Source organism: Falco naumanni, chromosome 14 (assembly GCF_017639655.2).
Source record: "Falco naumanni isolate bFalNau1 chromosome 14, bFalNau1.pat, whole genome shotgun sequence".
Classification (NCBI taxonomy): domain Eukaryota; kingdom Metazoa; phylum Chordata; class Aves; order Falconiformes; family Falconidae; genus Falco; species Falco naumanni.
The window spans coordinates 7,504,398-7,532,259 of record NC_054067.1 but is presented as its reverse complement, the minus strand read 5'-3'; the positions used below and the strand labels follow the sequence as shown (position 1 = coordinate 7,532,259).

General features: G+C 37.5%; 1 protein-coding gene across 1 annotated transcript; it reads right to left on the bottom strand.

Annotated features, from left to right (window-relative positions):
• Positions 1 to 1,519: 1,519 nt before the first annotated feature.
• CUL4B (cullin 4B) lies at positions 1,520 to 27,862 on the bottom strand. The gene is made up of 20 exons (XM_040614046.1): positions 26,646 to 27,862; positions 23,834 to 23,949; positions 19,023 to 19,126; positions 18,014 to 18,083; positions 17,452 to 17,525; positions 16,263 to 16,425; positions 16,073 to 16,162; positions 15,703 to 15,785; positions 14,512 to 14,579; positions 13,234 to 13,352; positions 12,197 to 12,389; positions 10,992 to 11,096; positions 10,585 to 10,695; positions 9,755 to 9,840; positions 8,811 to 8,918; positions 8,458 to 8,571; positions 7,373 to 7,478; positions 7,121 to 7,293; positions 6,426 to 6,578; positions 1,520 to 5,263 (listed from the first exon to the last, which is right to left on the bottom strand). The coding sequence occupies exons 1-20, from the start codon at positions 27,175 to 27,177 to the stop codon at positions 5,168 to 5,170; spliced, it is 2,664 nt and encodes an 887-aa protein (XP_040469980.1). The 5' UTR covers positions 27,178 to 27,862; the 3' UTR covers positions 1,520 to 5,167.

The following is a 27,862-nucleotide window of genomic DNA, read 5'->3' as shown; positions in this document are numbered from 1 at the left end:
AGCTGTAACCCAGGAATTAATAAAAGACTAATTGGAAACCTTCACTTGGGCTTGGCGTTCTCAGCAGGATCCTCCAGTTGGACCCTGCTATGGTGGCTGGCACACATAAATCTGTAACATGCAATAAAAGCAGCATTTGCTGAATGTGAATTATTTTTCTTAAGCTTAAGGGGTTTATCTATGGTGCTGCACAATGTCTTACTGATTTTAGAAAATTAACTTCCAAAGTTATTTTTTTTTCTTTCATTTATATCCTAATGCTTATGTCCCATAACTAGTGACAAGGCAACTTACGAGTCATTTTAAAGATGACCTTGTATTGAGAAGCAGTTAGTTAACCAGAAGAAAAATCTGCTCCATTGTAGGCTGACCATCCATTGTTCCTCCTTCCCAGTTAAATCCGTATTTTACAGGATACGCTCTGCACAAAGTCCAGCCTCTCAACCCCTCAAGTAAGCTTTGAGGTGTTCATTTTCTAAAGACCATAGTAGATCCACAAGCCCTTGCCTCTTTGGGGCAGGGTGTGTGTGTGTGTGTGTATGTGAATCCAGAGCTACCATCTTAAATTCGATTTGGCACCACTTTTTCTCAAAAATCAGGCGAAAGTTACAGCAACTGGTATTGCGCTCACTTCATACAGCAACAGAAATTATACTCTCTCGTATTTTTCTCAGAGTAGACAGAAGATATATAAATCTCCAAATATTTAGCTGCTTCTGTAGGATTTTTTTTTTTTTAACGACAAAATCCTGTAGGATCGTGGAGAACGTAGGAAGCAGGAAATACTCTCTTTAAGGAGAAACTGTTAGTGGAAAAACCATTAAATGCATTTAGATGCCTCCAAACTGTAACAGAGAAAGCAAGCACCTCAGCAGTACTAGTGGAAGACATTTACTGTGAATATTTAAAGCCACCATGCACTAGGAACATTGTGTGATTACAGCAGTACTGCGCCAGGCCTGCCTCCCTGCAGTACATGCAAGCCTTCAACAGAAATCAAGTTTGGAGGGTCAGCACTGCTTTGCTACAGCTGTGTTTCCAAATCGCCTCTCCAGAGCTCAGAGTAAAATCAAAACACTTCACCTGCCCTCTCCACTAAGTCCTCAGAGGGCCTGCACTGGGAAGGACCAGGCTGAAGATATTCCTGAAAAACTCTACTCAGATTTAGTCCAGCAATTCTGTATGGCTGAACAATTAATAAACTGTCCAGTCGACCATCATCCATAACAGAAGTTCCCCGTCCAGCCCTGTCCCTTGTACTTCACTAATTGTGCCACAGCCATTAAAAAAAATTACGGACTGTACTGGGAGACAAGGAATAATCACAGCAGGAAAGTAGCCTCCTCTACTAGCAACAAGCCACCTTGTACCATTTCTGGCACTTCTACACCTTTTAATCCCAATTCAGAGTTTGTGAGGATGCTTATTTCCTTCCCCTCCAATACCCTTGTAGAAAACTTCATAAAAAAAACCACCCAACAACAACAAAAATTTAAAAAAATTCAGGAATGGAAGCCACTTAGAAAACTCAAGGGATTTTAATGACTGAATTAAGAAGGAACTACTTATTGTATTGAAGTAGCAAACAAGTATTTTGCTATCAAAGCACAAGCTAAAGAATTTAAAGAAGCCACAAACATTAGTAAGCCCAACATACAGACCTTTTGAGTAAGAAGGCATTTTACACACAAGAGTTTATCAACACAAAACTGTTTAATATTTATTAAATGACACAAAATACCTAGATAACAGACTCACTCTCTGAAAGGACATGTATTTACATTATTTACCAACTTAAGAAAGACTCTCTGTACCCATATCAGACTTATGAAACATAAAAAAGGTTTTGCTGCTTTTTGCATCGAAGGATGCAACGGTGATACATGCCCTGTTTGCAAGTCTGCATAAACTATAACTCTTTGATGCAGTGAAAAAGCACAATTTCATGTTCTGGTAGCTGAGGGAAGAGGCTTCTGAGAAGTAACAGGGTTAGTTTTTTCCCCCCACTCCAGACACACTCTGAAGAACTGTTATACAAAAAGTATATTACATTTCTGAATGCTGCTGTACTCTTACAACTTTAGTGTAACGTTTCAAAGAAAATATTCTTCCTACTATATGAAATCACTAAAAAAAGTGGTATTTTAATATTTCTTTAGATGCATTTTTTTTTTTAAAGAAAGCATTAGGGCAAATGATATGTTTAGGAAAAAAATGAAAGGCTGACAAGAAAAAAAAAAAAAAAGACCAAAATATGAAGAACAGCTAAAGCAACTTAATTTGCTAGGGTTTGTTTTCTTTTATTAACTATTTACTTTGGCACCTTTGTGTAAACTATAGAACAAAACAACGTTTACAACACATTTGCAATTACAGCATTTAAACAAAATGGTCACTTTTTAAACCAGCCAAGACAAAAAAATAGTCCATTTATGGGTATAAAGATTAAAAAACCTAAAATATATATTTCTAAGAATAAACTGCAATTTCTTATGAACAAGGTGCTATAAACTGCATGCAAGTCAAGATTAAAAATGTGTGGCCAAACAGACAAGCTGTGTTATAGCCAGATGAGTTGTGGTCCAAGCCCACTTTAATTTTCTTTTTCTTACAGAGATATATATGGCTCAATAGGCAGGCACATGATCCCAGCAAGAAGTTACAGAGTTGTACGGCTGGACAATAAATCTTGGCTGCAGCTTTGTCATTAACCAGGAATGAGCGAGACCTTAGCAGAAGAGATGAACAAGTTCTTGGGGAAAACTCATGAAGATAAAAAGAGAAGCCTTCTCCCCTCCCCTCTCTCACCCCCTCTCTAGGCCTAGCCGGGATTCTCCAAGTCTGTTCTTTGGGTTGCTTTAACTAGATCGCCGCTTTGGGTCTGCCTCAGATCATGGAAGTCTGATGAGATTTGAGGACATTTTTCTAGGTAATATTTTCTGTATTAAAGTTACTGAAATGGATGTGGTAAAAATTAAATAAGCCTTTAGACCTTTCTGGTTAGTTTGACTGAATGCAACACACTTGTCTAAGGAGGGAGGATTTTACCAGAATAGGCATTTTAAACATGTAGTGGTGTTAGATTTATATGCTACAACAGACTGAATGGAACCAGTTCAATACTGATACTCATCATCTCCTGTCTCCCAGAGTTAAGTTTTATGCTCCTTCTCCAAAACACCTTTTAAAAAGGAGTCTTTTATTGGCTAAAGATACAAAACACATACAAGAAAAAGGAACATTGAATGCAAAATACAGAAGGTTAGGGGTGGGCAGGGGCATTCTTTCCTTCCCAGTGGACCTCTATTTAAACTAATACTTAAAAGATCTGCAGGAGCAGTCTTCAAGTTTCCTACCAGATAACTCTACTGTTAGTATTTTTCTTACAGAGGCAAGGGTGGTCCTGGATGTCTACCAGTGGTTATGTTGCAACAGTGTCAAAGGATAAGGTAGATTATCTGCAGATCACAGAGTTGTATGACAGTTACTAGAGGTAACAGCAAATAATTTAGTAGGAGAAAAACACATTTGCTTCATCTGTCAGCTGAGGACTGCTTATAAAAGAGCTTGAGAGAAAACACAGCCAGAGAAAATATGGAATTAAACAGTAGATCAAAAAAGCAATAAGGATGGGATGTGTCAGGTACAAAACACACACACACACACTCCCTCTCTCACACATGCACACCCCTGAATGTGGGATCACAGTGATAAAAGTTATAGATCATAGAGAGCTAAGTTACACTGCCATCAAACAAAAGTAAAATCTTGCTTTCAAGAAGTATCTGGTATTCCCCAGGACTATCAGTGCCTGAAACAAGATGAGGTGTTTCATTGTGCTCCGCAACACAGCTGATCATAAGGTCTAAAGCCTGGCTGGGTAAGGAAGAACTGTTATGTGGAGGAGTTACCTTTTCCGCTGACACTTTTTTCCATATATTCCTGGCACATGCTGCTATAGCAATAAAAAAAATGCGTTTTGTCGAAACAAAGCTCTACATTCAAGTGACTTATTCTCCCATGTCTTATAAAGATGCAAAGAATGCTCTCTGGTCATCTAAGAAAATATATTTTAGATGCCTTGTAGCAATACTTAACTTTCTATATGAGAGGTAGGCTTCTGGGTTCTAGGAGGCCTGCCACTTCTAGGGCTGAGTTCTTAAAGCTTTAAGTTAAAGCAATCCAAAGCAGGACAGTCTTAGAAGAGCTGCCCTGTCTAAACCTTGAGGTTAGTTCAAGTTTAGAACGTTGCAAAGCAAAACAAGTATTAAAATCCACTTGTAATTTTTGTTCTTACAGCTTTACCACAAGAACAGTGTGGCTTTTCATAGATATCTGTAAATAGATTCTCTTCTCTAGAGTATTGCTGCCAAGAGGTGAAGGCCTCCTACCCATGACTAGTAAAAACTGTCACTTTTTCCATTATGGCTGTTTTATGCTTAAAATTCCCAAAGGTGAACGCTAAATCTTATAGGCAAGCCATATAAATCTAATCTGAACTTGTTTTGTTGTAGCACTTATTTAAGAATGGTGTTTGTATATACAGAACACATGCCCACACTGCAAACTCTATACATCGTTTTATATTGGTACCATTTTGTCTTAATTGTGACCAAGAATAGTTTCCATTAGATCAGCAATAAGCATAGCTTGGCTTATTCCCCATTTTCCCTCCCTCAAGGGAAAAAAAATCCAAGTGTGGGCATCAACCAAACCAATGGTATGTTACTAACTGAAATGCATTCTGTACAGTAAATTAAAAGTTTGCATGCAGTTTAAGCATTTTAAAGGCTATTTTCTTATATTAATTAACCTTCTGTTTCCATTTAAAGGTGTGAAAGACATCTGTCATATATCAAGGGACTCCCTCTTCAGACCCAGAGACAAATGGAATCACAAAGACCAGGTACTTTCTTTCAGCTTTCTGCACATCTTACTAAATAACATGCAAAGAGTTCAACAGCATTCTTCTTAAAATGTAAATAGTACTCTTTTAAATGGGCATGTTAACCACTGAAAGAAGTCCACTCTACTATACTTTTCCATTACACTGCTTTCATTCAATCATCGGTAGTATAAAAAGTCAATTAACGGGATCAACAGGCTAGTTTATCCACTGGCAACTGTGTATGACACCAAGTGTGCAGTAAAACAAAGGCCAACATGTTTATGCAATATAGTTGTACTGATTCGGGTTTTCTTTATCTCTTTCCATGTAGTCCCTGTCAATTAAGGATTCTATTCTCTTCTTAAGGTCAGCAGGCTGTAAAATAAAGCAGATGTCAGCATTATTACTTTGCAGTCAATGTTTCTCTGTTCTTTTTTTCTACTTAAGCCAAATATCTGTACTGTTTAAGATGGCTGCGGAAACAGAAGTCACAGCTAAAAAAAAATTAATCCCTTAAAGCATCAAAGCTTCTAAAGTCTGCAATGTATAATTGATTGAAGAGAAGGTTACAAAATTAGCTTGTCACCTGCAGCTAAGCATAGACTTTTTAGAGCAGAGAAAGATGCTGCTGTTTAGACTGAACTCTAAAGAACTGCAATTCATGTATTATGTACCAAACTGTTTCTATTTCTGACTTTTACCTGGTAAAAGATGGCAAAAGTTTCATTTTATCTTGATGTGATGAAGTTTTGCAACAGTTTGAGCACCCTATGATTTTGTTGGGTGAAGGACATTATAAAAATGCCTCATGATAAGAGTGACAAAAAACATTTATATCATTTGTTATAACCCTGCAAAGCTCAGCTGCAGTTTATGCAATACTTACAGGCCTGTAGGAACTTTACATGGTAACAGAACAGAATGAGATGGCAGTACCTTTTATTTCACATTTCCACTGATAGAAAGCACTGCATATTTGAACTCAAACAGATGCATTGCTATTTGAAAATCCATTTCCATTTCTACACAATAAGCTATTCATTTTATATTACAGCTGCGGGCTTCTTTGAGACATTCCCCAATATCTAACTTTCATTCCATACATATTTCTCCCCCCCCCCCCCACATTAACCAATATAACCTGTCTGGAAAAACTACTGTATATTTATTGGTTATATTTATTGGTTACAATTTGAAAGTATTGGCCAAATTAAGAATCAAAGCCAATTCTGCATCATGTATCTGAAACATTTTCCCCTCAACCCCAAGAACAAGGAGAGCTAGCTTTACAGTTACTGCTAACAGGCTCTGGTTCTGAAAGCCTTTTGTAACAGATTTTAACCTACTAAAAGCTTGAGGTAATATTCAGATAAATGAATGCAACTGGAACTTTAAAAATTCCTGAAAGTTAGTATTTGCCCTTTCCTAAGAATAAGAAGATGTATGTTTTAGACAGAAGGACTGTTTAACTGAGGACAGGCCAGGGGACAGAAAAGGAAGTAGTAAAGTTTCAGAAGAAGAACAATCAGTACCACACCTTTACTGGGAATTTAAGCTGGTTGTAGACCTCTGACACAAGCAGGTTATGACTCAGTGTCTTGCGCATCTTCATGATTCGTACAATTGCAGCGTCAATCTGGTATTGCCGGTCCTGGAATACTCTCTCTGTAGTGCTTGCCTGTTCCTCTACCTGAAGGATCCATTTAGAAAAAGTTTTAAAGAGAACACTAGAACTGTCAAAACAATTCTTTGTATCTCTAAGACAATTCTCAGCATAAGACAGTAAAAAGTCTGTTGTCAAATATTTGACATAAATCCTTTACAAATACGAAGACTGATGGTCTACTAGAAAAAACCTTGTACAAGAAAATAAAATCTTTGCACAGATTATATGTTGGATGGCTTTCAGGGAAAACGTATTGTGAACTTGTTTCTATATGCACAAACAATTCAGTAGGGTTCCAGGGAACGATCAAGAGTGAAAAGAACACTGACTAACTGGAACTTCTCTTGACCTTACAAACATCTAGCATCACTGGTGTCTAGGTTGGTATGGAAGCACACACTTAAATCAGCATTGTAAGGTATGTGCTATCATCCAAATTATACATGTAACTTCTACAAAGATACCAGCATGTATGTTACAACTGAGTGGGAAAAGGCTTGTAAACAGGCAGGCCACAAGACACTTAACCCAAGGATCTAAACCCCAGAGGATTAAAAATAATATACCGTTTCTTTCATCTGAATTTGGTTGATCTTTATCCTGAAGAGCTTATGTCTGAAATCATCATTACATGTGAATTTATCACCGTCTTCCACGTCTTTGCCTTTGGGACTTTTAGTCAGTACTCGGGCTTTACCACAAGCCAGGGATTGGAGTGTCCTTCTCAGCTCTCCATCCTCTAAAGCAGAAACAAGTTTAGATTTTTTTTTTTTTTAAATAAGAACACTTGGAAGTAGTCCACTGTTTTCAATACCAACCTATCCCAGTGGCTTGTTTTATCTCCTCTAAACTGAACTCTTCTCCTTCATTAAACATGAGCAGCACCAGTGTCTGGAACAAGGAGACCTGAAGCTCTTTTTTGCCCTGTCACAAGGGAAATTAACAGACATCATTAGGCTGTTCAGGTTTTTGTGTGGTTTATTTTGGGGGGGAGACAGAGGGACAAGGCAATGAACAAGCCATTCTTGCACGTCAATTATTTAACTTAAAAGGATGTGATACTTTATTCATTTGGGAATACAAAAGAATAAAAGTTACTGGTCACCTGGTGTTTACTATGAAATGGAGAATACACTAGAGGTCAGAAGGTTAGACTATTATATCCAGTAACAACTGGATATCCGTCAACTTACTCAAGACAAATCTCAAAGCACTGAGTGCTTAAAATTACAGTCTGAAAGACCTTGAAGTGAAAGCGTAACACACACGTTAATTTAAGAAACAGAGTATTAGGAACTATAGGATCTTTGAAATAACCAAGTTTGATAATACTTGTTTTACCATTAGTATTTTTCTGAAAAAATAGAACTGGTAAGCATTCCTATTCCAAGAGAAATTTTCTTGAAATATATTTGTGCCCATGAAGAAATGCTGAAGGAGAATAAAAAGAGGCCCTTTAAAAACTGTTGTATTCTTGTACAATCCAAAACTTTTCTTTATTTCAGTAGTGAAAACTTACTGTAAAGATGCTTAATGCTGTCAGATGAAGTAAGGTCATCTATGAAACACAGTGCCTTTTCTTTTTCCCCTCTTCAGTATAAAAATTAGTGCCATTTTTAATATGGAACAAACCCACTGGACATTTTCCCCAAGCAGTAATAAACAGCTTTTTTTTTTTCCCCCACCAATACAAAAATTGGATGCGTCTTCTTAGACCTTAATACATCTATTTCAGAAACTACTGACTCTGGAAATCATAGCAAGAAGTCAAAGTTCAATGTAACTGCAAAATACCGCTAACTTTTCCCATCACAGCACAAAAAAATTTCCTGATGTACCCCTAAGGTACAACCCAGACTTGGAATTGGCAGAGCAACAGGAATAAGAAAAACAATACACTCACCTCTTTAAATTCTGCTTTTAGCACACAGTGTCCTAGTGTTGACTGCCACTGAAGCTTCCTACCACTGTGTTTTCCTAAATAAAATGTCTTGAAAATCTCCTGCAGTTTTACCATCTAAGAAAAGAAAAAACCCAAAATGCTAAAACACAATTTCTACTTTAAAACCATCCTTCCCTTCTCCACAATCAAGTAAGCCTTCAGTAAAGGCTTGGAAAGATGAAGGGAATTGTAAGAAAAGAAAACAAACATTTTTTAAAAAGACACTTCTGCATTTCTTTCTAGTTATCACATACATACTTAAAACCAAGCTGCAGCTGATATGATACTTGGTATTATACATCCATATTCATTACCTCTGGGGGCAAATGGACCTCCATAGGCACGTAGGTTGGCCAATAACCCATAGTCAGAATATTCACTGTTAGTTCAATGTTGCCAGGGACATTCTGATTTTGCATATACTGCAGAAAGAAACAAAGTAAATTAAAATAAAGCAATGTTTATTAAACATGTTTCAGGCAGAACCGCAAAGTTAGAACAGGCATTACAAGAGCACAGAAGACTAATTCTAGCTACATACACATACGTTAGCATAAGAAAAAGCACTTTTCTGAAGTTCTAAAGGCAATTCCATACAGGAAGAAACAGCAAAGTAAGTGTTTTAGCAGGCTGATGTGAACATGTACCTAATTATGTGTGAACGGAGGAAGGAATGTTAAAATTTGCTTGTAATCAAAACATTATAGAACTGCCAGAACTAATGGGCAAAAACTTGCAAGCCAGTCCATCAGAATATAGTGGTGCTAAAAAAGCTTTACAACTGGCATTAAAATGTTTTCTAAGTTTACAATTCTTCTTTTATTACTTTAGGTGAGGGTTTTTTGGGTGTTTTTGTTTGTTTGGTTTTTTTGTTGTTTGGTTTTGTTTTTTTAAGCAGGTGCTTGTTTCAGGTTTTTTGCTTTGTTATTCACGAAAACAATTAATAAATTAAGTAAGATTTTCAAAAGCACAGATAGCACAGAATATTAAGAAACATATTCTGACTGATTTTCAGTAGGGACTGTTTTCTCAGGTGGGCTTTTGTCCACTCCTTTTCAAAGCAATCACTTACAAAGTCTTTTTCTCTGTAGTGGAAGAACGTTACAGTCAACTGGAATAATTCAAAAGGAGTTTAACTCCATTACAATAGAAATGTTCAGAACTGAAGACATCCTGCACCCTCTCGTTAGGTTTTCTGAGAAAAACTCATTCAAAAAGCAAGTAAATGAAGGAGCCATGGCAGGCTTTCCCACAGTACCTGTTTAAATTGTATCATTATGTCTTTTGAAAGCTCCATATCTTTAAACATTCCTTCAAGTTTGCTGGTGAAAGCAGCTCCACATTCTACGAAAGAGAAAAATTAAGTCTTAAAAATTAATCTTGTTTATTTTCAACACCACAGAGTAGCTATTCTAAGTATCAGAATGTACTCTGAAGCAAGATGACCTATTTCAGCGTACCTTCTTGCATAAAGGCCTGGATTCTAATTAAGACAATAGAATAAGGTTATAAACAAGGAGGAGGAAAATTTTTTTATGTAGCAGCTATTCTGCAACCCAGATGTTTTTCCACATGGACGTGACTGTTCATCCTAGGACTCCACTGTCACTCAGATGACAGTTTGAACCCCTATCAGCTGCCTGCCAAACTGTATCTTGAGGGTACAGCACAATCAGGTTCTAAAAAATCTTACTCTTACCACCCAAAACCTCCATCCTATGAAACAATGAAGACCAGACTAAAAGACTGCTAGCTGGCAGCTTCACATTTCAGACCTCATACGGAGTGAATAACCAGCGGAAGGCATCCTTAAGGTCTCCGAGCACATCACTGATTTATTCAGCAGGGAACCTCAACGCTATCCCACAGGCCAAAATACACTGTGTGCTTTAAGCTCCTGTTTTTTGGCTATTGCTGCTACAATTACAAACCTGAAAGCAACAGGTCTCCTCAAAACCTATCAGTCATTCAAGACTTGCACACAAGTCTTTTGTCCTCATATAAAGGGGAAATGCAAACAGCACTTCTGGAAAGGCCTGTTAAAATGACTATTTTTATAAGAAAGCAAGCCGATAGACAGATATTTACCATGTTTGAGTTTGGAAAGCATAGATTTTTCAGCATCTACCGATGCACTCTTTCCAACTAATAGTCTCTTTGCTAGATCTTTTTTATAAAAGGCCTCAAAGACATCTTTTCCTGTAAGAGATGAGATTTGACAGTGGTTACAATTTTTTTTTTTTAAAACAAACATTACCTACAAGAGGCCCAGTTAAAGGCTCAGTAAAGCTAACAAGGGATTTCATGTTAAGATTTCCACTGATTTTGAGTCAGGTCTTGTTACTGGCATTTTAACATGCAAACTAGTTAAACAACACTACACCAACAAACTGCAGCTACAGAGAATGAACACTTGACAATGCAGACTGCAAAAATTATTTCAAAGTATGTTACTTATTAAACAACTGTGTCCCTACAACCCCCCCAATACTTACCATATATGAATCTAAATATAATCATAATTTTATCCAGCATTTTTTCAAGTTCTTCGTCAGTAGCTTCTTTGTTGCCTGCACGAAGCTTTGAATCTACATATTTAGCTGGAAGAGTATTGAGGAATAAGTGGTTTAGCATATGCTTAGTATCACAATGAAACATTTTAAATTTTTAATTATTTTAAAAAATCTAATATTGTGAAATCTTTTCAAAATGTAAAGGATCCTGAAACAACCTTTTATCAGTTTCATCACAGCTAGCTTGATATATTTTCATCGAGGATATAAAGTTATTAGAACATTATAGCTTAACCTCTTTTTGCAGATAAGCAATTCCCGCATCTTAACTTTACTGGCATATATAATGTTAAAACAGATTTTTGTGTACATAAAAAATCCTGGTCCATATTATGATCTCAAATTAAAAAGTCACTATTGCTGTAGATTGATGTGGCTATAATACAAGCAAAAAAGATAAGACAAATATGTGAACCAGTTAAATATGTTGTTTATACTGCTGAATTTCTCTAGCAGATCACTTTTTTTTAAAATTTCAAATGGTTTGGTTAGCACATTACAGTTAATCAATTGATTTAAAAAAGGAGGGCAGAAAGCATTACTCCACAAGCCTAACACCTGCTTTGCAATCTGTTGTGCTGTTATTCACTGTGTGGGGAAATGACTTAGATACTCAAAAGTGCAGAGAGCCAGGCCTGTAATGCACAGATCTATGAATAACTTTCTTTGCAAACTATAGAGGCTCTGTCCCTGTAACATGAGTGGTACAGTGCATCCTCATCTCTCTTATCTTTAATGTATTAAACCCCAGATAGCTATGTAGACCCCTTAATAGCTCTGCGCCTGTGTTGCTGGCAGTTATGTAAGCTTCTGAAAAAGTCAAGTTATTAGCAGTATTCTCACATCGGGACACCAGTCAGTTGCTGCAATGCCCAAGCTCTAATGTTCTTTACTGGCTAGGCTACAGAAAAGCGAACTGATGAGCAGAGCTTGTTCTTAACATTTGACGCTATCCTATCAAATAATTCACTTGCATAATAAGGCACAGGAGATCCCAGTTTGATAATGCATTGTGCATAATGTCTTTTAACACACAATTCCATCACATCCCATCTATGAGCTGTATCAGCAACTTCCTCTTGTTGCCCACCCAAATTCTCACACGGGAAGAAACTGAAGAAAAATACCTATAAGTTCAGCTGGCTTATTTGGTCTTTTGTTAATGAATGTTTCAAAGGCTTCTTTCATGGCATTTACAAACTTTTCATTCTTCAGAAAGCAAACATCAATAATATGGTCAACTTTGTCCTTAAAGTCAAGTAGTTCTTGGACCATGGTTTTGTCTTTTTCTGGATTAATTACTATGGTGCTGCCAAATGCCTGCAAAATAAAACATATCTTTCAATTAGTTTGGATAATGAATTTAAGTGATAAGATTTCTAAAAGCCTAAGTTATCTTTGTAATGTCTTGTTTCCGGTACTAATTTCACTAACACAACAGAAGTAGTAGCATTACGAAGTATTTACCGTATCATCATTCCTAGATCTTGTACGTGGATTCAAAACCAATTTATGAATTATGCGAATTAAGAATCTATGAATTAATGAATTATGATTCAGAACATTTGTCTAAAACTTAAACATGACAAAACAAACACATGATTTTTAAGCCATCTGTAGCCTCAGGTTTTACACAGGCAAAGCTACCACTAAACTCAATTTTATTCAACAGTATTCCTACGTCATTAGAAAGACTTCCTTCACAACAACAATATTTTCTGTGACAGCATTTTCACTGACTAATAAGATGAAATGTCTAAAGTGACACTCAAGCGCCTTTTGAACTTCAGTTGGTTGGTAACTTAAGCTACCACTCATTCTGACAAGAAATTTTAGCAGGGAAAAGACAAACACTCTGCCATTACCAAAATGTCTACTGGAGAAATAGTTGTCCCTCATAACTAACTGTAAGCAGAATAAAACCTCCAAATTTATTTTAAGTTCGGTAAGTCAGCTCAACGTTCAGTATCTTCTGTGACAGGGCTAGAACAGTTACTGTAGTTTTCCTAGTACAGTTTCAAAAGCTGACTATTAACTAAGTTTATAAGCAAGTAGTCTTTAATTCTTAGAAAAATGTAATAGTTTATAGAGATGACTCAAGTATCTGTGTATAAACCCCATTGATACAATAGTGGTATCTGTTCCGGAGTTCTAGGCACAGTACCTTTATGTACTCAATCCAATGTTGCAAGAGAACCTGTACTCCGCCTCTCACACGACTGAACAGCTGATACAGAAGGGACAGGTCTTGAATACGGTTTTCATCAAGAAGGTGATTTAAACCTGCAAATGAGAGAATTTCAATAGGAATTAAACCCAGAGTAATCCAAAGAAAGCACAGCATATTATTTCAGTAAGGGACCTCTTCAAAGCCAGTTTTTTATTAGTAATTAGTGGTGTTGGGTGTTATTTTTTGGGGGTGGTGTTGGTGGGTTTTTTTTGTTTGTTTCTTTTAAGCTACCTAATTTAACAGCAAAACACAGAATGGCTATCTGAACTGGCTCAAACCTTAAAAACTTTGCTATTGCACTGGCTATCTTAGGCTACATTTACTTTACATAACACACTTACCACAACACCTTTGCTTACTTCTGCTTTACTATTCCCTAAAAATTTGTAAAGTTTATGCTCTACTGATCTGTAGGAAAGGTTCCTTGGCAAGACAGAGCTCTGAGTCTCAATTTCAGCTGTAAAATAAATTTTACAGATGTTTGAACGCAAGCGGCTTCAAGAAATATCTTTACCTTTCACTTACTACCTTTTTGGCAGAGAAAGTCTGAAGCTCCACAGCAAGGTTCTAAGAAAGTAGATGGGTAAATATTGCAAACACGATCCTCCTCTCAATGAAGAGTTTGTTACAGATTGCAGGAAGATGCTCACATACTTGTTTCATCCAGAATCTGGCTAGTAAGGACTTGGTAATTTTCTTTTGTTATTCAACTCTTGCTGTACCCCTATCTATTTCCTGACTATCCCTCTAAGCAACAGAGGGTCACTTCGCAGAGATTATTGCAGAACTGCAGCAACATAATCCATTGCTCAAATTGTACTAAATTTTTCAAACTAGCTGCTTTTTGCGAGCAGCAAGTAACCAATGTTTCCCCTTTCTGGTAGGGCCATAATTCAAAGGCTTCTCATTTACTTCCAAGCCTTCAAAATACTATTTAACACACTGAACTTGGGAGTCCCTTACTCTAGTTTTCCTTTTGTTTTGCTGTATATCTGCAGACAGCATTGCATCTCTTTCCTTTTGACAAGGAGAACAGTATTTGCCCTCTTGCAAAATCGTCAATGCTATTTTATGAACTGAGTAGCAAAGAGTGTTAAAAATAATGTAGCTTGTGTCCTCCCCCAGCACCTGAATCTGCCACTTTCTTATTCAGCACAGGAATTAAACCCCAAAGCATTAATTAGAAACATTTCTATAAAGAAGAAAGATTACCTTTCTGAAGAATGGCTGTTAAATGTTCACCTAGAAGTTGCTTTTCTACAGTAGCAATTAGTGGCTTCCTATAGAAAAAATGTTTAGAATTACTTTTCCTTTTTCCATTACTGACAGTTTAAAATCCTTTGAGATTATGTTAACTACACTTGTAATTTGGAATGCTCTAATCATCTGTGGCCAAGGACCTAAAACGATTATACACATATTTATCTGTTTTCCTCCCCAGTAAGCAATCTTTTTTCTTTTTGCTGACTGACGGTTTAATTCACACAATAAGCCTGTTGTACATGACCTCTAGGCAGCTGGACAATGAGTCCATCAATGAAGAAATCGTGCAAAAGTTTGTCAAAAAATACAGCTTCTTCTATTTTGTGGGAGGAGATTCATGTCTTGGGAGACAAACCGAGGAGAAGAAAAACCACACCTCACAAGTCAAGAGGTATTAAAACAAAATAGGGGACTGGCCACTAATAATGGTGTGGAAAAAGGAAGCCACTAAACAAACTCAATGTTCATAACAGCTGAAGGAGGAAGGAAATAAAAATGTATGATGGTAGCACTAAAACACCTTCCTCTCAGAGATCCTCTGTACCTGCTCTTTAAGAAGTTGCTACCACTTGCTCAAAGTTTTATTTTATCAGTGACCTACATTGTCCTCTCAGACACAACAGCTGTGGCTTTATGTTAGGAGAACATTTCTCCTGTCCTACTAGTCATGACCTCCACTTGATTGTATTTGAGGAAATCCTGCCTCTAAGTAGAAAAGATTAAAAAGTGACATTAGTCAATAGCTTCCCAGACTCCATAAAGAATGTGCAAATATTCTTATGTAAATATTCAGAGCCTTTAGCTTGAGAATTCTCTATCCCAGGTCCTATCTTTTCCAGGTAGAACAGTAGCTGATTAACTGCATTTCAGCAAGAAAGAGGCATTTGGACTGGGCATGGCAGCCTATTTTTCTCCAACCAAATGCCCAACAACATTAATTCAAATTAACTAGTGGCTTAGAAGAAAAGGGTATTGGCTGTGTGAGCCAAAACAGTGCTTCACTGTAAATAAGGAGTTATGGGAAGCGGGAAGCATTTGATGGTCAGTCAATAACTGAGATAAACTGTAGCTATTAGGTGGCCCTCAGTAGAAGAAGAGTCAAATGGCTACCAATACCAAGCAAAGAGAGACTGCACTTACTGTGTGCTCTGATCTAAATAAGTGATTATCCTGTCTGCTTCTTCTTCCAAGCGCTTGTTCACATGGTGAAGATATTCTGGAACCTGAAAACACCAGAGTAGTTTTGTACATTTAAAAAAAAAATAAATCAAAAGGGGAATTAAAAACAAGAAGGCAGTACTGGTCTGACAGCAGCAGCAGCTCCAGTTCTAAGCAGAAATCATTAGCACTGCGACTGAAGGCAACTGCATGTGAATTTCCTTTTTCAGAGTACTATAAAACATAAAGGTCACATCATTACCCTGTACACTGGCTAAGACAGCAGAATAGTTCCTCTCCCTACAAATGCTGCATCATTAAGTATAACAAATACTGTTAAATGTTCAAATACCTCTCGCTCCTGCATAAGCCTCTGTCCCTCTGCTGCATATAGGCGGTTAGTCTCTTCCAAGAATCGATGTTCAAAAGAGTCTTGATAAATCTAGGGAAACAACATGGTAGCAATCAGAGTAAAGCTTACTGAGCACTAAATTAAGAATCTGAGCTGTTTATTGGTTTAAAGGTGAAACAAGTTTACTCACCTGCAAGTCAGAAAGCATGCTTAAAAGGCTTCGCAGTAAACTCCTATCGATAGCCTCACCATTTCTTTCCCGCTCAATCAGCAGAAGAATGCCATCAATAGTTTTGTTCTGAACCTTCTGATCACTGATTATATGAGTTCTGAACAGTTCTAGCCCCATATCCCTAAAAACAAAACAAAGACTGTTCAATAAATTGTGTAAGAATCAATTCCAAGTACTCTCTATTAACGAAACTTGATCTAGATCAGAGGCTAACAAATACTAGCATTCTCCAAATTCCTTATTCCTCTGCCCCCAAATCACTCAAGATGAACACATGTATTAACACTAAAATAAACCATGACAAGGCATCAACAGTAAGCTACAGATTTTAAAGACCAAAGCACATCTTTTTTCCTAAATAGCCACCTAACTTTCCCAGCATCTTTTATTTTTCGGTTGGTTGGCAGGATGATGGATACTGAATGAACAGCAGCTTTCATGAAAAAAGGATAATGTCATCCCAGGTCCCAATTCCATGGCTAAGCTATTGGACAATATTCTTTTCTGTCCATCACTTTCTAATTCTTAGGCAAAGCTTAGAAGAACTCAGTGAATTGAACGACAAGGATCTCTGCTTTGGGCATGCCAGTTAAAACCTTCCATGAATCTGAAACTGTGGGTCTGGATACTTTTAGGAAAAGCCATGCCCTCCATCCACCACTCGTTCACTCTCTGGTCAAGTAATTCAGGTAGCACCAAAGGTACTGCAGGTCATTTGCTCATTAGTAAAATACTGGGGTGGTGGTGTGGGGTGTTGAAGTCCAAAATGAGAGTAACTTGCTGTTATTTTAAGTAACTTTTTCCCTTTAAAAATACTTCCAGAACTTTGAATATTATGCATATTAAAGCCAGTAACTTGGCAACCCAAACCCTCGCACTTCAGTTGCTAAACAGGCCCTTTCCTTTAACTGTGCAAACTGGAGGTTGATATCTACACTCAGCTGAAATTCGCTATCCCAGCTATTCTAAAGAATCCTGTAATTCATAGCAAATAAATTAAAAATGAAACCTCCCATTGCAACAAGCACGTATGCATTCACTAATTAGAGGTCACTACAAATTTTGTGTTAAAGACACCACTGAAAATCAGCAAGATATGTGATAATTTAAACATATTCCCTAATAATTACATTCTTTGTGCTCTTACCAAATAGATGGCAGCATTGAATTCTGAAGTACGTAAGTCCGATCCAAAAACAAAAAGATACTTCTAATCATAATCTGTTATGAGAAGGAATAAAAAAGCCACAATCATTGTACTCTTGAAATTAGCAACACAAATCACACTCAACAACAAAAAAATAAACCCACTGACAGGTTTCAGGCAGTGCTTTCTTAGACTGCCTATTTGTTTAAAATATTCTGCCAATCTTAGTGAGCTGATCAATGTGACATTTAGCATCTTTCTGTATAAAGGAGTAATTCCTTTGATAATAGATATAGAAGTGGAAAGGTTTACATAGAAACAACAGGTAGGAGTTGTGTATGTGCGTATCTGAGATCAGACCAATGTGTCAAGAAACATGCTACAGACAAGTATTTTTAAGTCTTGATTTCTAACAAACGAGCCATGGTTGTAGTTCACAAAGAAGCCTTATATAAACTTAAGACAACATTTCAGAAGCACAGTATGTTTATAAAGGAACAAAGTTAAGCAAAACACAGGCTGACTAGGCAACTGGTTTTCTTTAAAAAGATAAAAAACTTACCATTTGTCTGCAGTGATCTTGCCAACATTTGTCTATTTTCTTTAGAAAAAGGACACTATCCAATGAATCCATGAAGAAATCATTAAGAAAATTACAATTAATAGGTAGTGCCAGCAATGAAATGAACCAACATAATTTTTTTATAGACACTTGATAGCACAATAAATTCACCTACTCCCAAAACCAACCAGTTAACTTTTTGCTATGTTTATTTTAATTTTTAATGAGGATCCTTGTGTTAATAACGAGAAATCAAAATAATTTGAACTATTTGAAAAAAAGCATCTACATACTTTTGAGTGTTTTGTCTAATCCCCCATCCCTGTGCAGTGGGACAACATACACATTTCCACACCTCAAAACCTAACAAACCACAATACATGCAAGAGCCTACTACTACACAGGTACTGTAATTTCAGCTCATGTTAAGAGATATATTTTGTCTCTGAAATTTAACTTGCTTTCAGCTCACTGCATATTTCTGCTACTAATTAATACCTGCTTATCAGGATCTCAACCAGATGCAACTCAAAACTTTTGAAAATAAAACATTTTGAACATCAGAATCACTAACATTGTATGCTACCAGACCAGCAGCAGTTTTCAAGAAGAAAACAAGAACTGCTTGTTGGAACACTTTTCCATTTACCTAAGCATGGCAAGTTCAGCATATAACCCCTCCCCGAAATGATACAGCCAATACAGCCTTTTTAAACCTTGCTGTGTCTAATATGAGCTTTTCTAAGATGTCCAAGTGTTTCATAAATACCAATGAAACTTTCTTACAAACCTTTTAAATGGTTAGTGACATAAAGGAATAAGTAGTGTTCTCTGAAGTGTGCCCCCCCGCCCCCCCCCCCCCCCAAAAAAAAGACAATAGACCCTATTATGCAAAAAAACAGGAATTCAAACTACCATGGCCTACTGTCACGAACTAGTCAAAGAAATCCATCACCCCATACTGGCAGGTAAGAACATTTTGAATTGTCAGCAGTTAAAAAAAGGATATTCTCTAAACTGGTGAATTTGTGCTTTAATGTGGTCTTCACAGATCTGTCTCAACTGTTTGTACAAGTTTGCAGAAATCTTGTAGGAGCAGAGATTCTCAACAGCCTGAAGTAAAGAGAAACAGATACGAAGGAATCTGTTTATATTCTTGTATGTAGTTTTACAAGGAAAGGAGGAAACACCCCAAAACAACCATGGAATTATTCTGCTCTTCACTCAAAAATCTACCAGTTTTTAATTGTAACAGAGTTAACAGCTGCATGCAAAACACCAGAGAGAGACATGGCACTACATATGGCACTATAATGGTAACAAGAGGCAAAGGAAGGCCATGCCCTGAACAGCTTACAGTTTAGTCATTTCAGTTGGAGTACCGATATCGCGTAACGAACTGCAGGGTTTGCATCTCTAAGAACAAGGATGTTAGTTTAATATGTTCCAGCAGCTTGCTGGGTTTCATACTTCAAAGCAGACATTTAAGGTCTTAATTTTATTAACTGCTATGCTCTGCACGTCATATTGATACTTGTAGAAAAGCACTGCTAGCGTTACTTCCTTTTGCAGTCCTTTCCTTGATAAAGCTCCCTGCATCCCCAAAAGGACACACATAGATATATGTAAAATGTGTGTATCTCCATCCATCAAACCCTTGCCTGAGTAAGTTTGGTTATAATCCTGAACAATTTTTAGTAGTTTGACTATATTCCACATGTTTACAGTGACAGATCTCAGATTTCTAGATCATAATCAAATATTAGAAGAACTGTTGCTGTGCTTCACAGCTAGAAGTGAAAATAAGTTTAATGGGGACATGTCTTGGATACCGATTAAGCAAACAAGCATTCTCAAGCACGTAAGTGTAACTCAAGACTCTTGCAAAATTTATACCAATTGCCCAGATTTGGAAAGCAATTGAGCAACTAACTCTTTGTTGATTGGTGAATGACACAGTATGTGACTATTCTGGAAAACATCTGTAGAAGCTAGAGGAGAGGTATACATGATTTTCAACTAATGCCTCTGGATTTATGCCTTTTTTTTTTTAAATGGACAATACTTCAGTTGCCAATACAACCAACTTAAGAGGGAAAAAAAAAAAAAAGAAAAAAAAAAGAAAAAAAAAAAAAAAAGGACTGGAAGATCAAGTTTGCTCTCCAGCAACCACAGGCAACCATGCAGGGATGGCGTAGTTCCGAATTATACAGAGCAGATCTACTTCATTACACTGAAATCTCTCAGAATATTTCCCAACAGTCCAAACAGAAGTCACCAGCAAAGAGTAAGCAGCCACCACTAAAAGCACAGCAACAATCAAAACCGCTAAACAAGGAATTCCTCAGTTTATCCGAGTATACCAACAGTAATCATTCTTAGTATCCACAGTAAACAATTTATGCTACAGCTAATACTGGCTCTAGGACACAGAGTTACAAAAAACACCAACCAACCACCTCCACAAAACCCCAAACCCCACAACAAAACCATACCACACAGTAACAACAACAAAAGAAAACCAAACCTGCATAGACTTACTGTCAGAAACAGGTATAGCAAGAGAGCAAGTGTGCCAATTAAGACTAAACCAAGTCTGAATGACGATAATTAGGAAAGCCAGAATAGTCACTGAAGTCTGCATATCTTAATATTTGGAAATAGCAACAAATTCAACTCTCAGCCTTAACACTTAAGAAACCTCAAACAAAGACAATGATTTGATTGGAAAACATTCTGCAGTTCACTGTTCAGAACGGGTTAGGGACACTGCTCACCTCTATTCTGCTACTGTACCCACTGGCTCTAAGCGGAACAGCAGCAAAACAGGAAATAACTGCTACCGTGATTTGAGAAGAAAAAGAGGATAGAAAACACTAAACTTGAAGAGCCTGATTACACATTCAGCAAGTGCAATAAATGGGTTGTTTCTTCTCTCCTACTTACTTTGGAGAAGCCAACTGAGAGCTGGGAAGATGAATGTTTTAGACAGAACTTGCTAGTCACCTGCATAACCACAGTTAAGTCTCAAGTCTAGCTACCAGCCTAGGCCAGCAGCAGCCACTTTGCTGTATTTCTGGTCAGTTCATCCATCTCAACTACCAACATTTTCATAACTGCTATCAAAACAAGTGCTATTTAACCATGCTGCTCCAAATCCTAAAAGAATTAGCCTCTGCACTGCTGATTACCATTAACTCTTAGTGAAGTAAGTTAACATGTATTACTATACACTTATTTTTATGCAGTGTTCATATAAAGCTGTGCTTCTGCATTTGTGTATCGGAAATTCCAAAGTATTAAACATGTGTCTGCTAGTACCAAGTGCTTGAACATCAAGTGCAAAACTTCTGCATCTTCATTGATAACATCCATAGATACGTTCCAATTTTCATTTGTGAATTCTGCTTAACTGGCTTTTTTTTTTTTTAATGAGATTAAGCTTTTGAAGCACACCAATACAAAACCTTTCACTAAGATTTGTTCTGTGGAGCATAACACCACTACAGCAATATTATGCTTTGCAGACTTTACTGGTGTTACACAGTGATTGTTATAAAATATCAAAAATTCCCCAACAGCTTTAAGGGCTCTAGTTCACAAAATTATCTTGTTCTGAATTAGGGGAATAAAGCTTTCTGATCTGGGAATCTGTGCCCTGAAGATTGTCAGAAGGCAAAGCATCACATTTCCTTTATGTAATTTTTTTTTTTTTTTTTTTCCAAACTGCAGCATCCACACCTGGGTTTGTGTACTGGGAAAAAGTAGGTAAGAACTGAACCTGATGAGAGAAAATCTCTCTGATGAGAGAAAATCAGAACTTTCCAGAAGTACTTAAATTTGTGATTGATTAAAAAAAAAATTAACTATGGATCTGGTACCAAAGATTTAGATGTCTATTTTCTGGTACTAACATAAGGAAAATTACTCTAACAAAGAAGCTTTCAATTCTGTAGCACTTTAGTCACTCAAAGATGTGTATTGCCTCTCTTGCTGAGGAGGAACAAAGCAAGCACAAAGCCAATGTGCCACAAAGAAATAAAGCTTCAAAATGTTTGCCCAGTGGGGTTTTCCAACACAGACAAAATTTAAACCAAATTCAAGTAGTTTAACTCCATGAAAGAAAGCAGTATCTTATTTTAAGGTGTGCAACCGAACTTTTTCAGACTCTTTTGTAATTCCCCTCTGTGCTTGGATAATGGTGTCTGCCAAGGCATATTTGGCATCAGATCCATTTACCAAGCAGCTGTTCAGAAATGACATTAGTTTAGTTAGCATTTAAAAACACCAGTGATTCCTATCACTATTTTTAAATCAAGACATTTATTTTTAGATTTATATAAAAAAAATCCTACTTGATTGCACTCTATTTCATTGAAAAGTGTCTAAGTTATTACAATGTCTAAATTGCGATTTAAAAGAAAAAAGCGTATTTTTCGTTTTCTGAGCACAAGCAACATTAAATTAAGCCTGTGGTAAAAGTGAGCAGAAATTTGAGTGATAACTGAAGCAGAAGCAAAGCTTTCAATAGAACTTTGTATTTTTAAACTATTTTGGATACCCTTCAAATATTTAATTAACAGTTATTTGTTCTGTTGCTCAGTGTAAAGTACTTTACAATACCAGCCAATACAGTGGGTTGTAATTTATTGTTAGTTTCACCAAGTTTTGTGAAAGTAACAATACTAAATATTATCCTGCCAAACTGTTAAAAAAGCTATTTTTAGATTAATTGAACATTATAAAATATTATAACGAGCTCACAAACGCACTGGACTGAGGAACTTGGTTCCCCAAGGAACAGCAATTTATCCTTCCCTAAATCTGTCCCCAAACGTGTGCAAACAGATTTTTTCTCCTCAACTTTTCACAGAAACCAGTCATATCCAAATGCAACTTCTACTGAAAAGGCGGGGGGGGGAGGAGGGAGAGAGATTGAAAACAGATGGAGGGAAGGCTATATGCACATAGAGGAACAAATCAAATAACTAACCAGGTAATAAAGGCTTTCGAAGTGTAAAAAGTCTAAGTGCTTCTTAATACCTAGCTAAAGCAGTGCTGTTGCTAGGCCACTAAAGCCACAAGTACCACAATGTTAGTAGGGAAAAGGTGAGAAGGGGGAGAAGTCTCCCTAATGCATTCAGTTGAAAAAGGGGAAGTGAGGCTTATAAAAAAAAGGTTAGGAAATGTAGTTGAAGTCTAATCACTTCCTAAGACATTTAGGGCAAAGCAATCAGAGCTGTTGCTTTTAGTTTTGATTCTCAGTTGTTATAATAGACAGAAAGCTGAATGATAAAAAATTACAGTAAACCCAAAACAATACAATTCACGAAGAAAAATGATATTCCATTTACTTTTAAGACTTCAAATACAAAGCTTCAGTTTTAAAATGATTTATGATCCTCAATTATGAACACATACCATCTTCAGAAAAATGATTATATTTTAATATGTCATCTTTTTCTTAGCTAAACACCAATGTTTTCATCAATCAAGGATTTCACATTTCTCCTTTAGCAGCTACACAATATAAACCCTCAACCAGTAACAGGAATACAGCTCCTCCCTGCCTTACTTAATTCTTGTCAGTTGTTTCAAGGGAAACCATATCTTGGGTTATCTTGTAGCAAGTAAACCCACTAATTTTTACTGATTATTTTAAAATTAGTGAAACTACTCAATGAAAAGTTTTTCAATGACGAAAGCAGTTATCAAGCAAAATGCGATATTCTCACCACTGTATCAAAACAGTTCTAAGCAAAAAAAATCCAACAACAAAGCAAAAAGCCCTAACGTATTGCTTTTACTTAAAGCACTTACCTGATAGAGCTCCTCTAAATTGTACTTAATTGAAGTACTGTTCTGGATAGCTTCTACAGCTTCTTTCAGTTTTTGCCAGGTTTCGTCTGTGTAGTTTTCAGGCAATTTAGGTTTATCTTTAAAAGAAATTATATAGAGTTTGAGAAAGTACTTAGAAAAAGCAGAACGTCTTACCATTTACAGAAATGAAAAATGTAGCTTTGAGTGGAAAGGGGTATGGGCTGATGCTCTTGACTTTAGTTTACACTTACATGAAAAGAAATAATTTGTCTAAAAGCAATATCTTACTTACATTTGGAATAGTAACGCATTGTAAAAATTTAGCATTGGTCTTTTCATACACATCACAGCATCTGTTGCCCTAACAGTATGTGTGATTTATAAAAATCAAAATACCATGTCTGAGCAGCTCAAGAATGATCTACGTTTTCTTTACACACTTTTTCACTACCAGGAAAGCACAGCTAAGAGAAAGTGAGTATCAAAGCTGAAAATGATGGACTAAGAGATACCGAGTTGTATAGAGCTTGGTGTTGTTTTTTTGTTTTTTTTTTTAATTTACTGCTCATTAATTCTACTCTGTGTTAACAGTTGGAAAAAAACTGTCAAGAAACATGCATGGAAATACTGTGATTATAATACAGGCTTTATGGTCACAAGGCAAATATTCCTATTTTAAAGTAATCCATTTACATCTCTCTTGGGTTTGGCTAGTGGAAATTACTTAAGAGTTAAGCCCTCTTAATGTCCAAATAGTTCAAGCTTTGCAAACTTTATTCTTTCCGTTATTTTTTCGGCCTTTTCTGTAGAGATGCCCTTGCTACGCAGCATCTTCAACAAGACTAAAGCATTTACAAGGCTAAGAGATTCCCCAAGTCCCATTTACAGAATACGAGGACTACATTAAAATTCTGTGTGTTCTCATAACTGGTTAAAAATGACTGGTTTTGTTCTAATAAGCACATTCCTAAATGGAGAAGGAAGGACGAGGAAATTTAGGGAGGCACACACGTGCACATCCATGGCACCAACAGGTGAAACTGGCCCAGAGCTCAAATGCTATTAAAATGGACTTTTACATACCTAAAGGTAAAACCCAAATTGTAAAGCTTTGATTTCTCTGGAAATAACAAACGGAGGGAAGCAATTTTTTTGTCCTCTCAATATTGGCAATATCCCAACATTAGCTGTATCGTAAGAATCTAGAGACTACTAATTACAATAAGACTTGCCTATTTTCACTGGCAACCGAGTATGCTACTCAGCAGTAAATACCAAGATTCTGGATTTTAGGAAGTTATTTAAGTTGTAAAGTATGTTACTGCTATCACACTAAGATAAAGACAATAATATTAACATTATTATTCAGTTTAGCATCTGAGAGTAAATAAAAAGCAAAGCTGGCAGATTCTTGAGACAATCCTTTTCAGGCAAGTGATTCAAATACCAATTCATAAGCAATGATGATTACAGCACTATGCAATCCATGACATTTAACAAACATTTTAAACGGGAAAAGTTGATTTCCCTTAAAGATAACACTATACAAGCAACAGAAGAGTGGCCTTTATTTCTCACTATCATGCATCATAAGTATAAATTTTAAAATAATCAGTCCAATTAAATGATGATCACATGATGGGAGGAGAACATTTTTGATAGTTAGGAGGACCTTAAAGCAGAACGTCACACTGTAATCATGAATTGCTGCAAAACATTACAGTGGCTAAAATAATCATTACCTTCTCCAATCTCACTACAAAACATTTTTATCAATGGTGTATTTAGAAACTGATCTTAATGTCAGCAGTATCTTTTACACCCTCAAACCCTGAACACATGAAGAAAAAACCCAACAACCCAAGAAAGCAAGCCACTGGACTATTTTAGCAGATAGCAAAAGGCAGGAAATGAGAAAAGCACACGATTTCCCCATCTTTATGGGGGAGGGGGGAATAACAGAATTTTAGCTAAGCTTTCTGCCTAAACCCATTTGTACTTTTGTTTACTAGAAAATAAGCAGCATCACAGCAGAAAAGTTTAATTTCTCTGCTTCAATTGGTCACTAGTAACAATACTCAAGAATCTCAAACACATCTTTTGAGAGAATTTATAAAGGAATGTAAGCTTGTAAAATAAAGAGTATGTTAAAACAAAGAAAAGACATTAAAGAGTTAAATATTAAAAATTACAGCAAGGATATTGCAAGGAAAACACTCAGCAATAATCTGAGCTACCTACTTTAAAGGCAAGTGGGGAAACCAGAAAGGAAATCCGCCATAATAGCCTGATAATCACCTTAGTTCAACATTTAAAACTAAGCACAGGCAGATTAACCTATAAACAGACAATGTGAATAGAGGAGACAGAGAGATACAGGCCCATTTTTTAAAAACGCGTTCTGTGCAAAGACTTACCATGAACTGGGCTACAACACATACTAAACCCTGATTCAGAACTACCAGAAAAGAGGTATCAAACATTCAAAGTTTGAAGAAAGGCAATTTATGCACTTATGCAGTAAAATCTTTCGTCTAACATACAAGTAAAGGCCTTCTCCAGAGGCAGAGTAAAAGGAGCCTGATAAATAATCCCAAGCAATGAAGTATAGCTCAGGATGTGTACATGACTGGGCAAGTATGCATCATAAAACATTATTCCCCCTTTACATAAGTATAGAAACATTCACCACAGAAAAGCATTTCCTGTAAAACTTGGAGCTATTTGAAAGCCAACCGGTTTTCATGTCGAAAACAAAACACAAAGTTGAGCGTCAGCTCCCCATAGGTTGTGACAAATTATGGCCTGTTACCTTTAAAGTTCTTGATCACTAATTTCTTAGCGGAGCCAGGTTTGCTGTTGGCAAAACTGGAAACAGTAGAGGAGGCAGCTTTGGTCAGGCCATTTGCATGGTGCCCCACAGCCACTGACGAAATTAAAAGGCTTTTATTTTTGAGCTGTTGTTGGTGCTGCTGTTGAGAAGAGGCAGCAGGAGAGGAGGAGGAGGACGACTCTTCAGCCATCTTCACATCGAGTCCAATAAAATCCACAGAATCCTCGAAGCGCAGCTTCTTCTGGAGATGATGGTTTGAGGAGGCAATCGCTGAGGAGGAGCACGAGGAGGTGGTGATGACGGAGGAGGATGATGAGGAGGTGTTTTTGGAAGGCGAAGAGGCGCAGGAAGATATGGAATCAAATTCTTCTCTTTCAGAATTACTGTTGCTGCTGTTATTTAACTTTCTCTTCTTGCAGGAGGAGCTGCTGCTGGTGTTACCATCAGTGGCAGGTCTGACCTCCTGGGCTGCAGCTGGGGGGTTGGGGGAAGAGAAACCTGTGGGAAACATGAACACACAGAAGTGAACAGGCTGAGGGGCATCAAATCCTTGTGGTGTGACAAAGAGAGAGAGAGAGAGTTTTAGAGTCAGTCTCTGGTGTCTCTCGCGGGGGGTCTTTTAACTCCTCTCTCTCATCAGTGGAGTCCTTCCGCGTTCCCTCTCCTTTGCTTTCTTCTTTTTCGGAGGAATCACTGGATGTCCTCTCTTCCTCTTTTCTTTATTACTTTGTTTTTTCTTGTAGTTTGTTTTCCTGCTTTTACTCCTTTCTCAGCAGAGCGTCTCCGTCCCTGTCTCTCGCCACCCACTAGTTCCTTTCGGTTCTTCTCTCCGACACCAGTGTCTCCCCGCGGCTGCCCGCTCCCCCAGCTTCTCCTCCGCTCCCCTCCGGCTCCGGCCGCCTCGTCTCCGCCGAGCAGCAGTGGGGAGGGCTGAGCGCGGCTCCCTCACGCCTCAGCTCCAGCGCCCCGCACGCCTCCCGCTCCCTCGCCGCCGCCCGGCCCGCTCTCCCCCCGCGGCCCGCTCCGCTCGGGCTCCCGCCTCCCCCCTCTCTGCCTCCTGCTCGCGCTTCCTGAGGGGGGACGGCCCGGCCCGGGGCTTGTTATTGTCAATACACGGCAGAGAGGGAGCCTAAAGATGGCGGCACATCCGGTCGCCGTGCATGCTGGGGCGCGACCGCCCGGAAGCGCGGCCGGGC

What these genes read in the sequence shown, in the direction of transcription:
- CUL4B (XM_040614046.1), bottom strand. Translation starts at nt 27,177, where the DNA reads ATGTTTCCCACAGGTTTCTCTTCCCCCAACCCCCCAGCTGCAGCCCAG. An exon ending in TAATGATACAATTTAAACAG is followed by an intron (nt 8,919 to 9,754) that starts GTACTGTGGGAA and finishes TTCTTTCTGCAG; the next exon opens with TATATGCAAAATCAGAATGT. An exon ending in AAATTCAGATGAAAGAAACG is followed by an intron (nt 6,579 to 7,120) that starts GTATATTATTTT and finishes TGGATCCTTCAG; the next exon opens with GTAGAGGAACAGGCAAGCAC.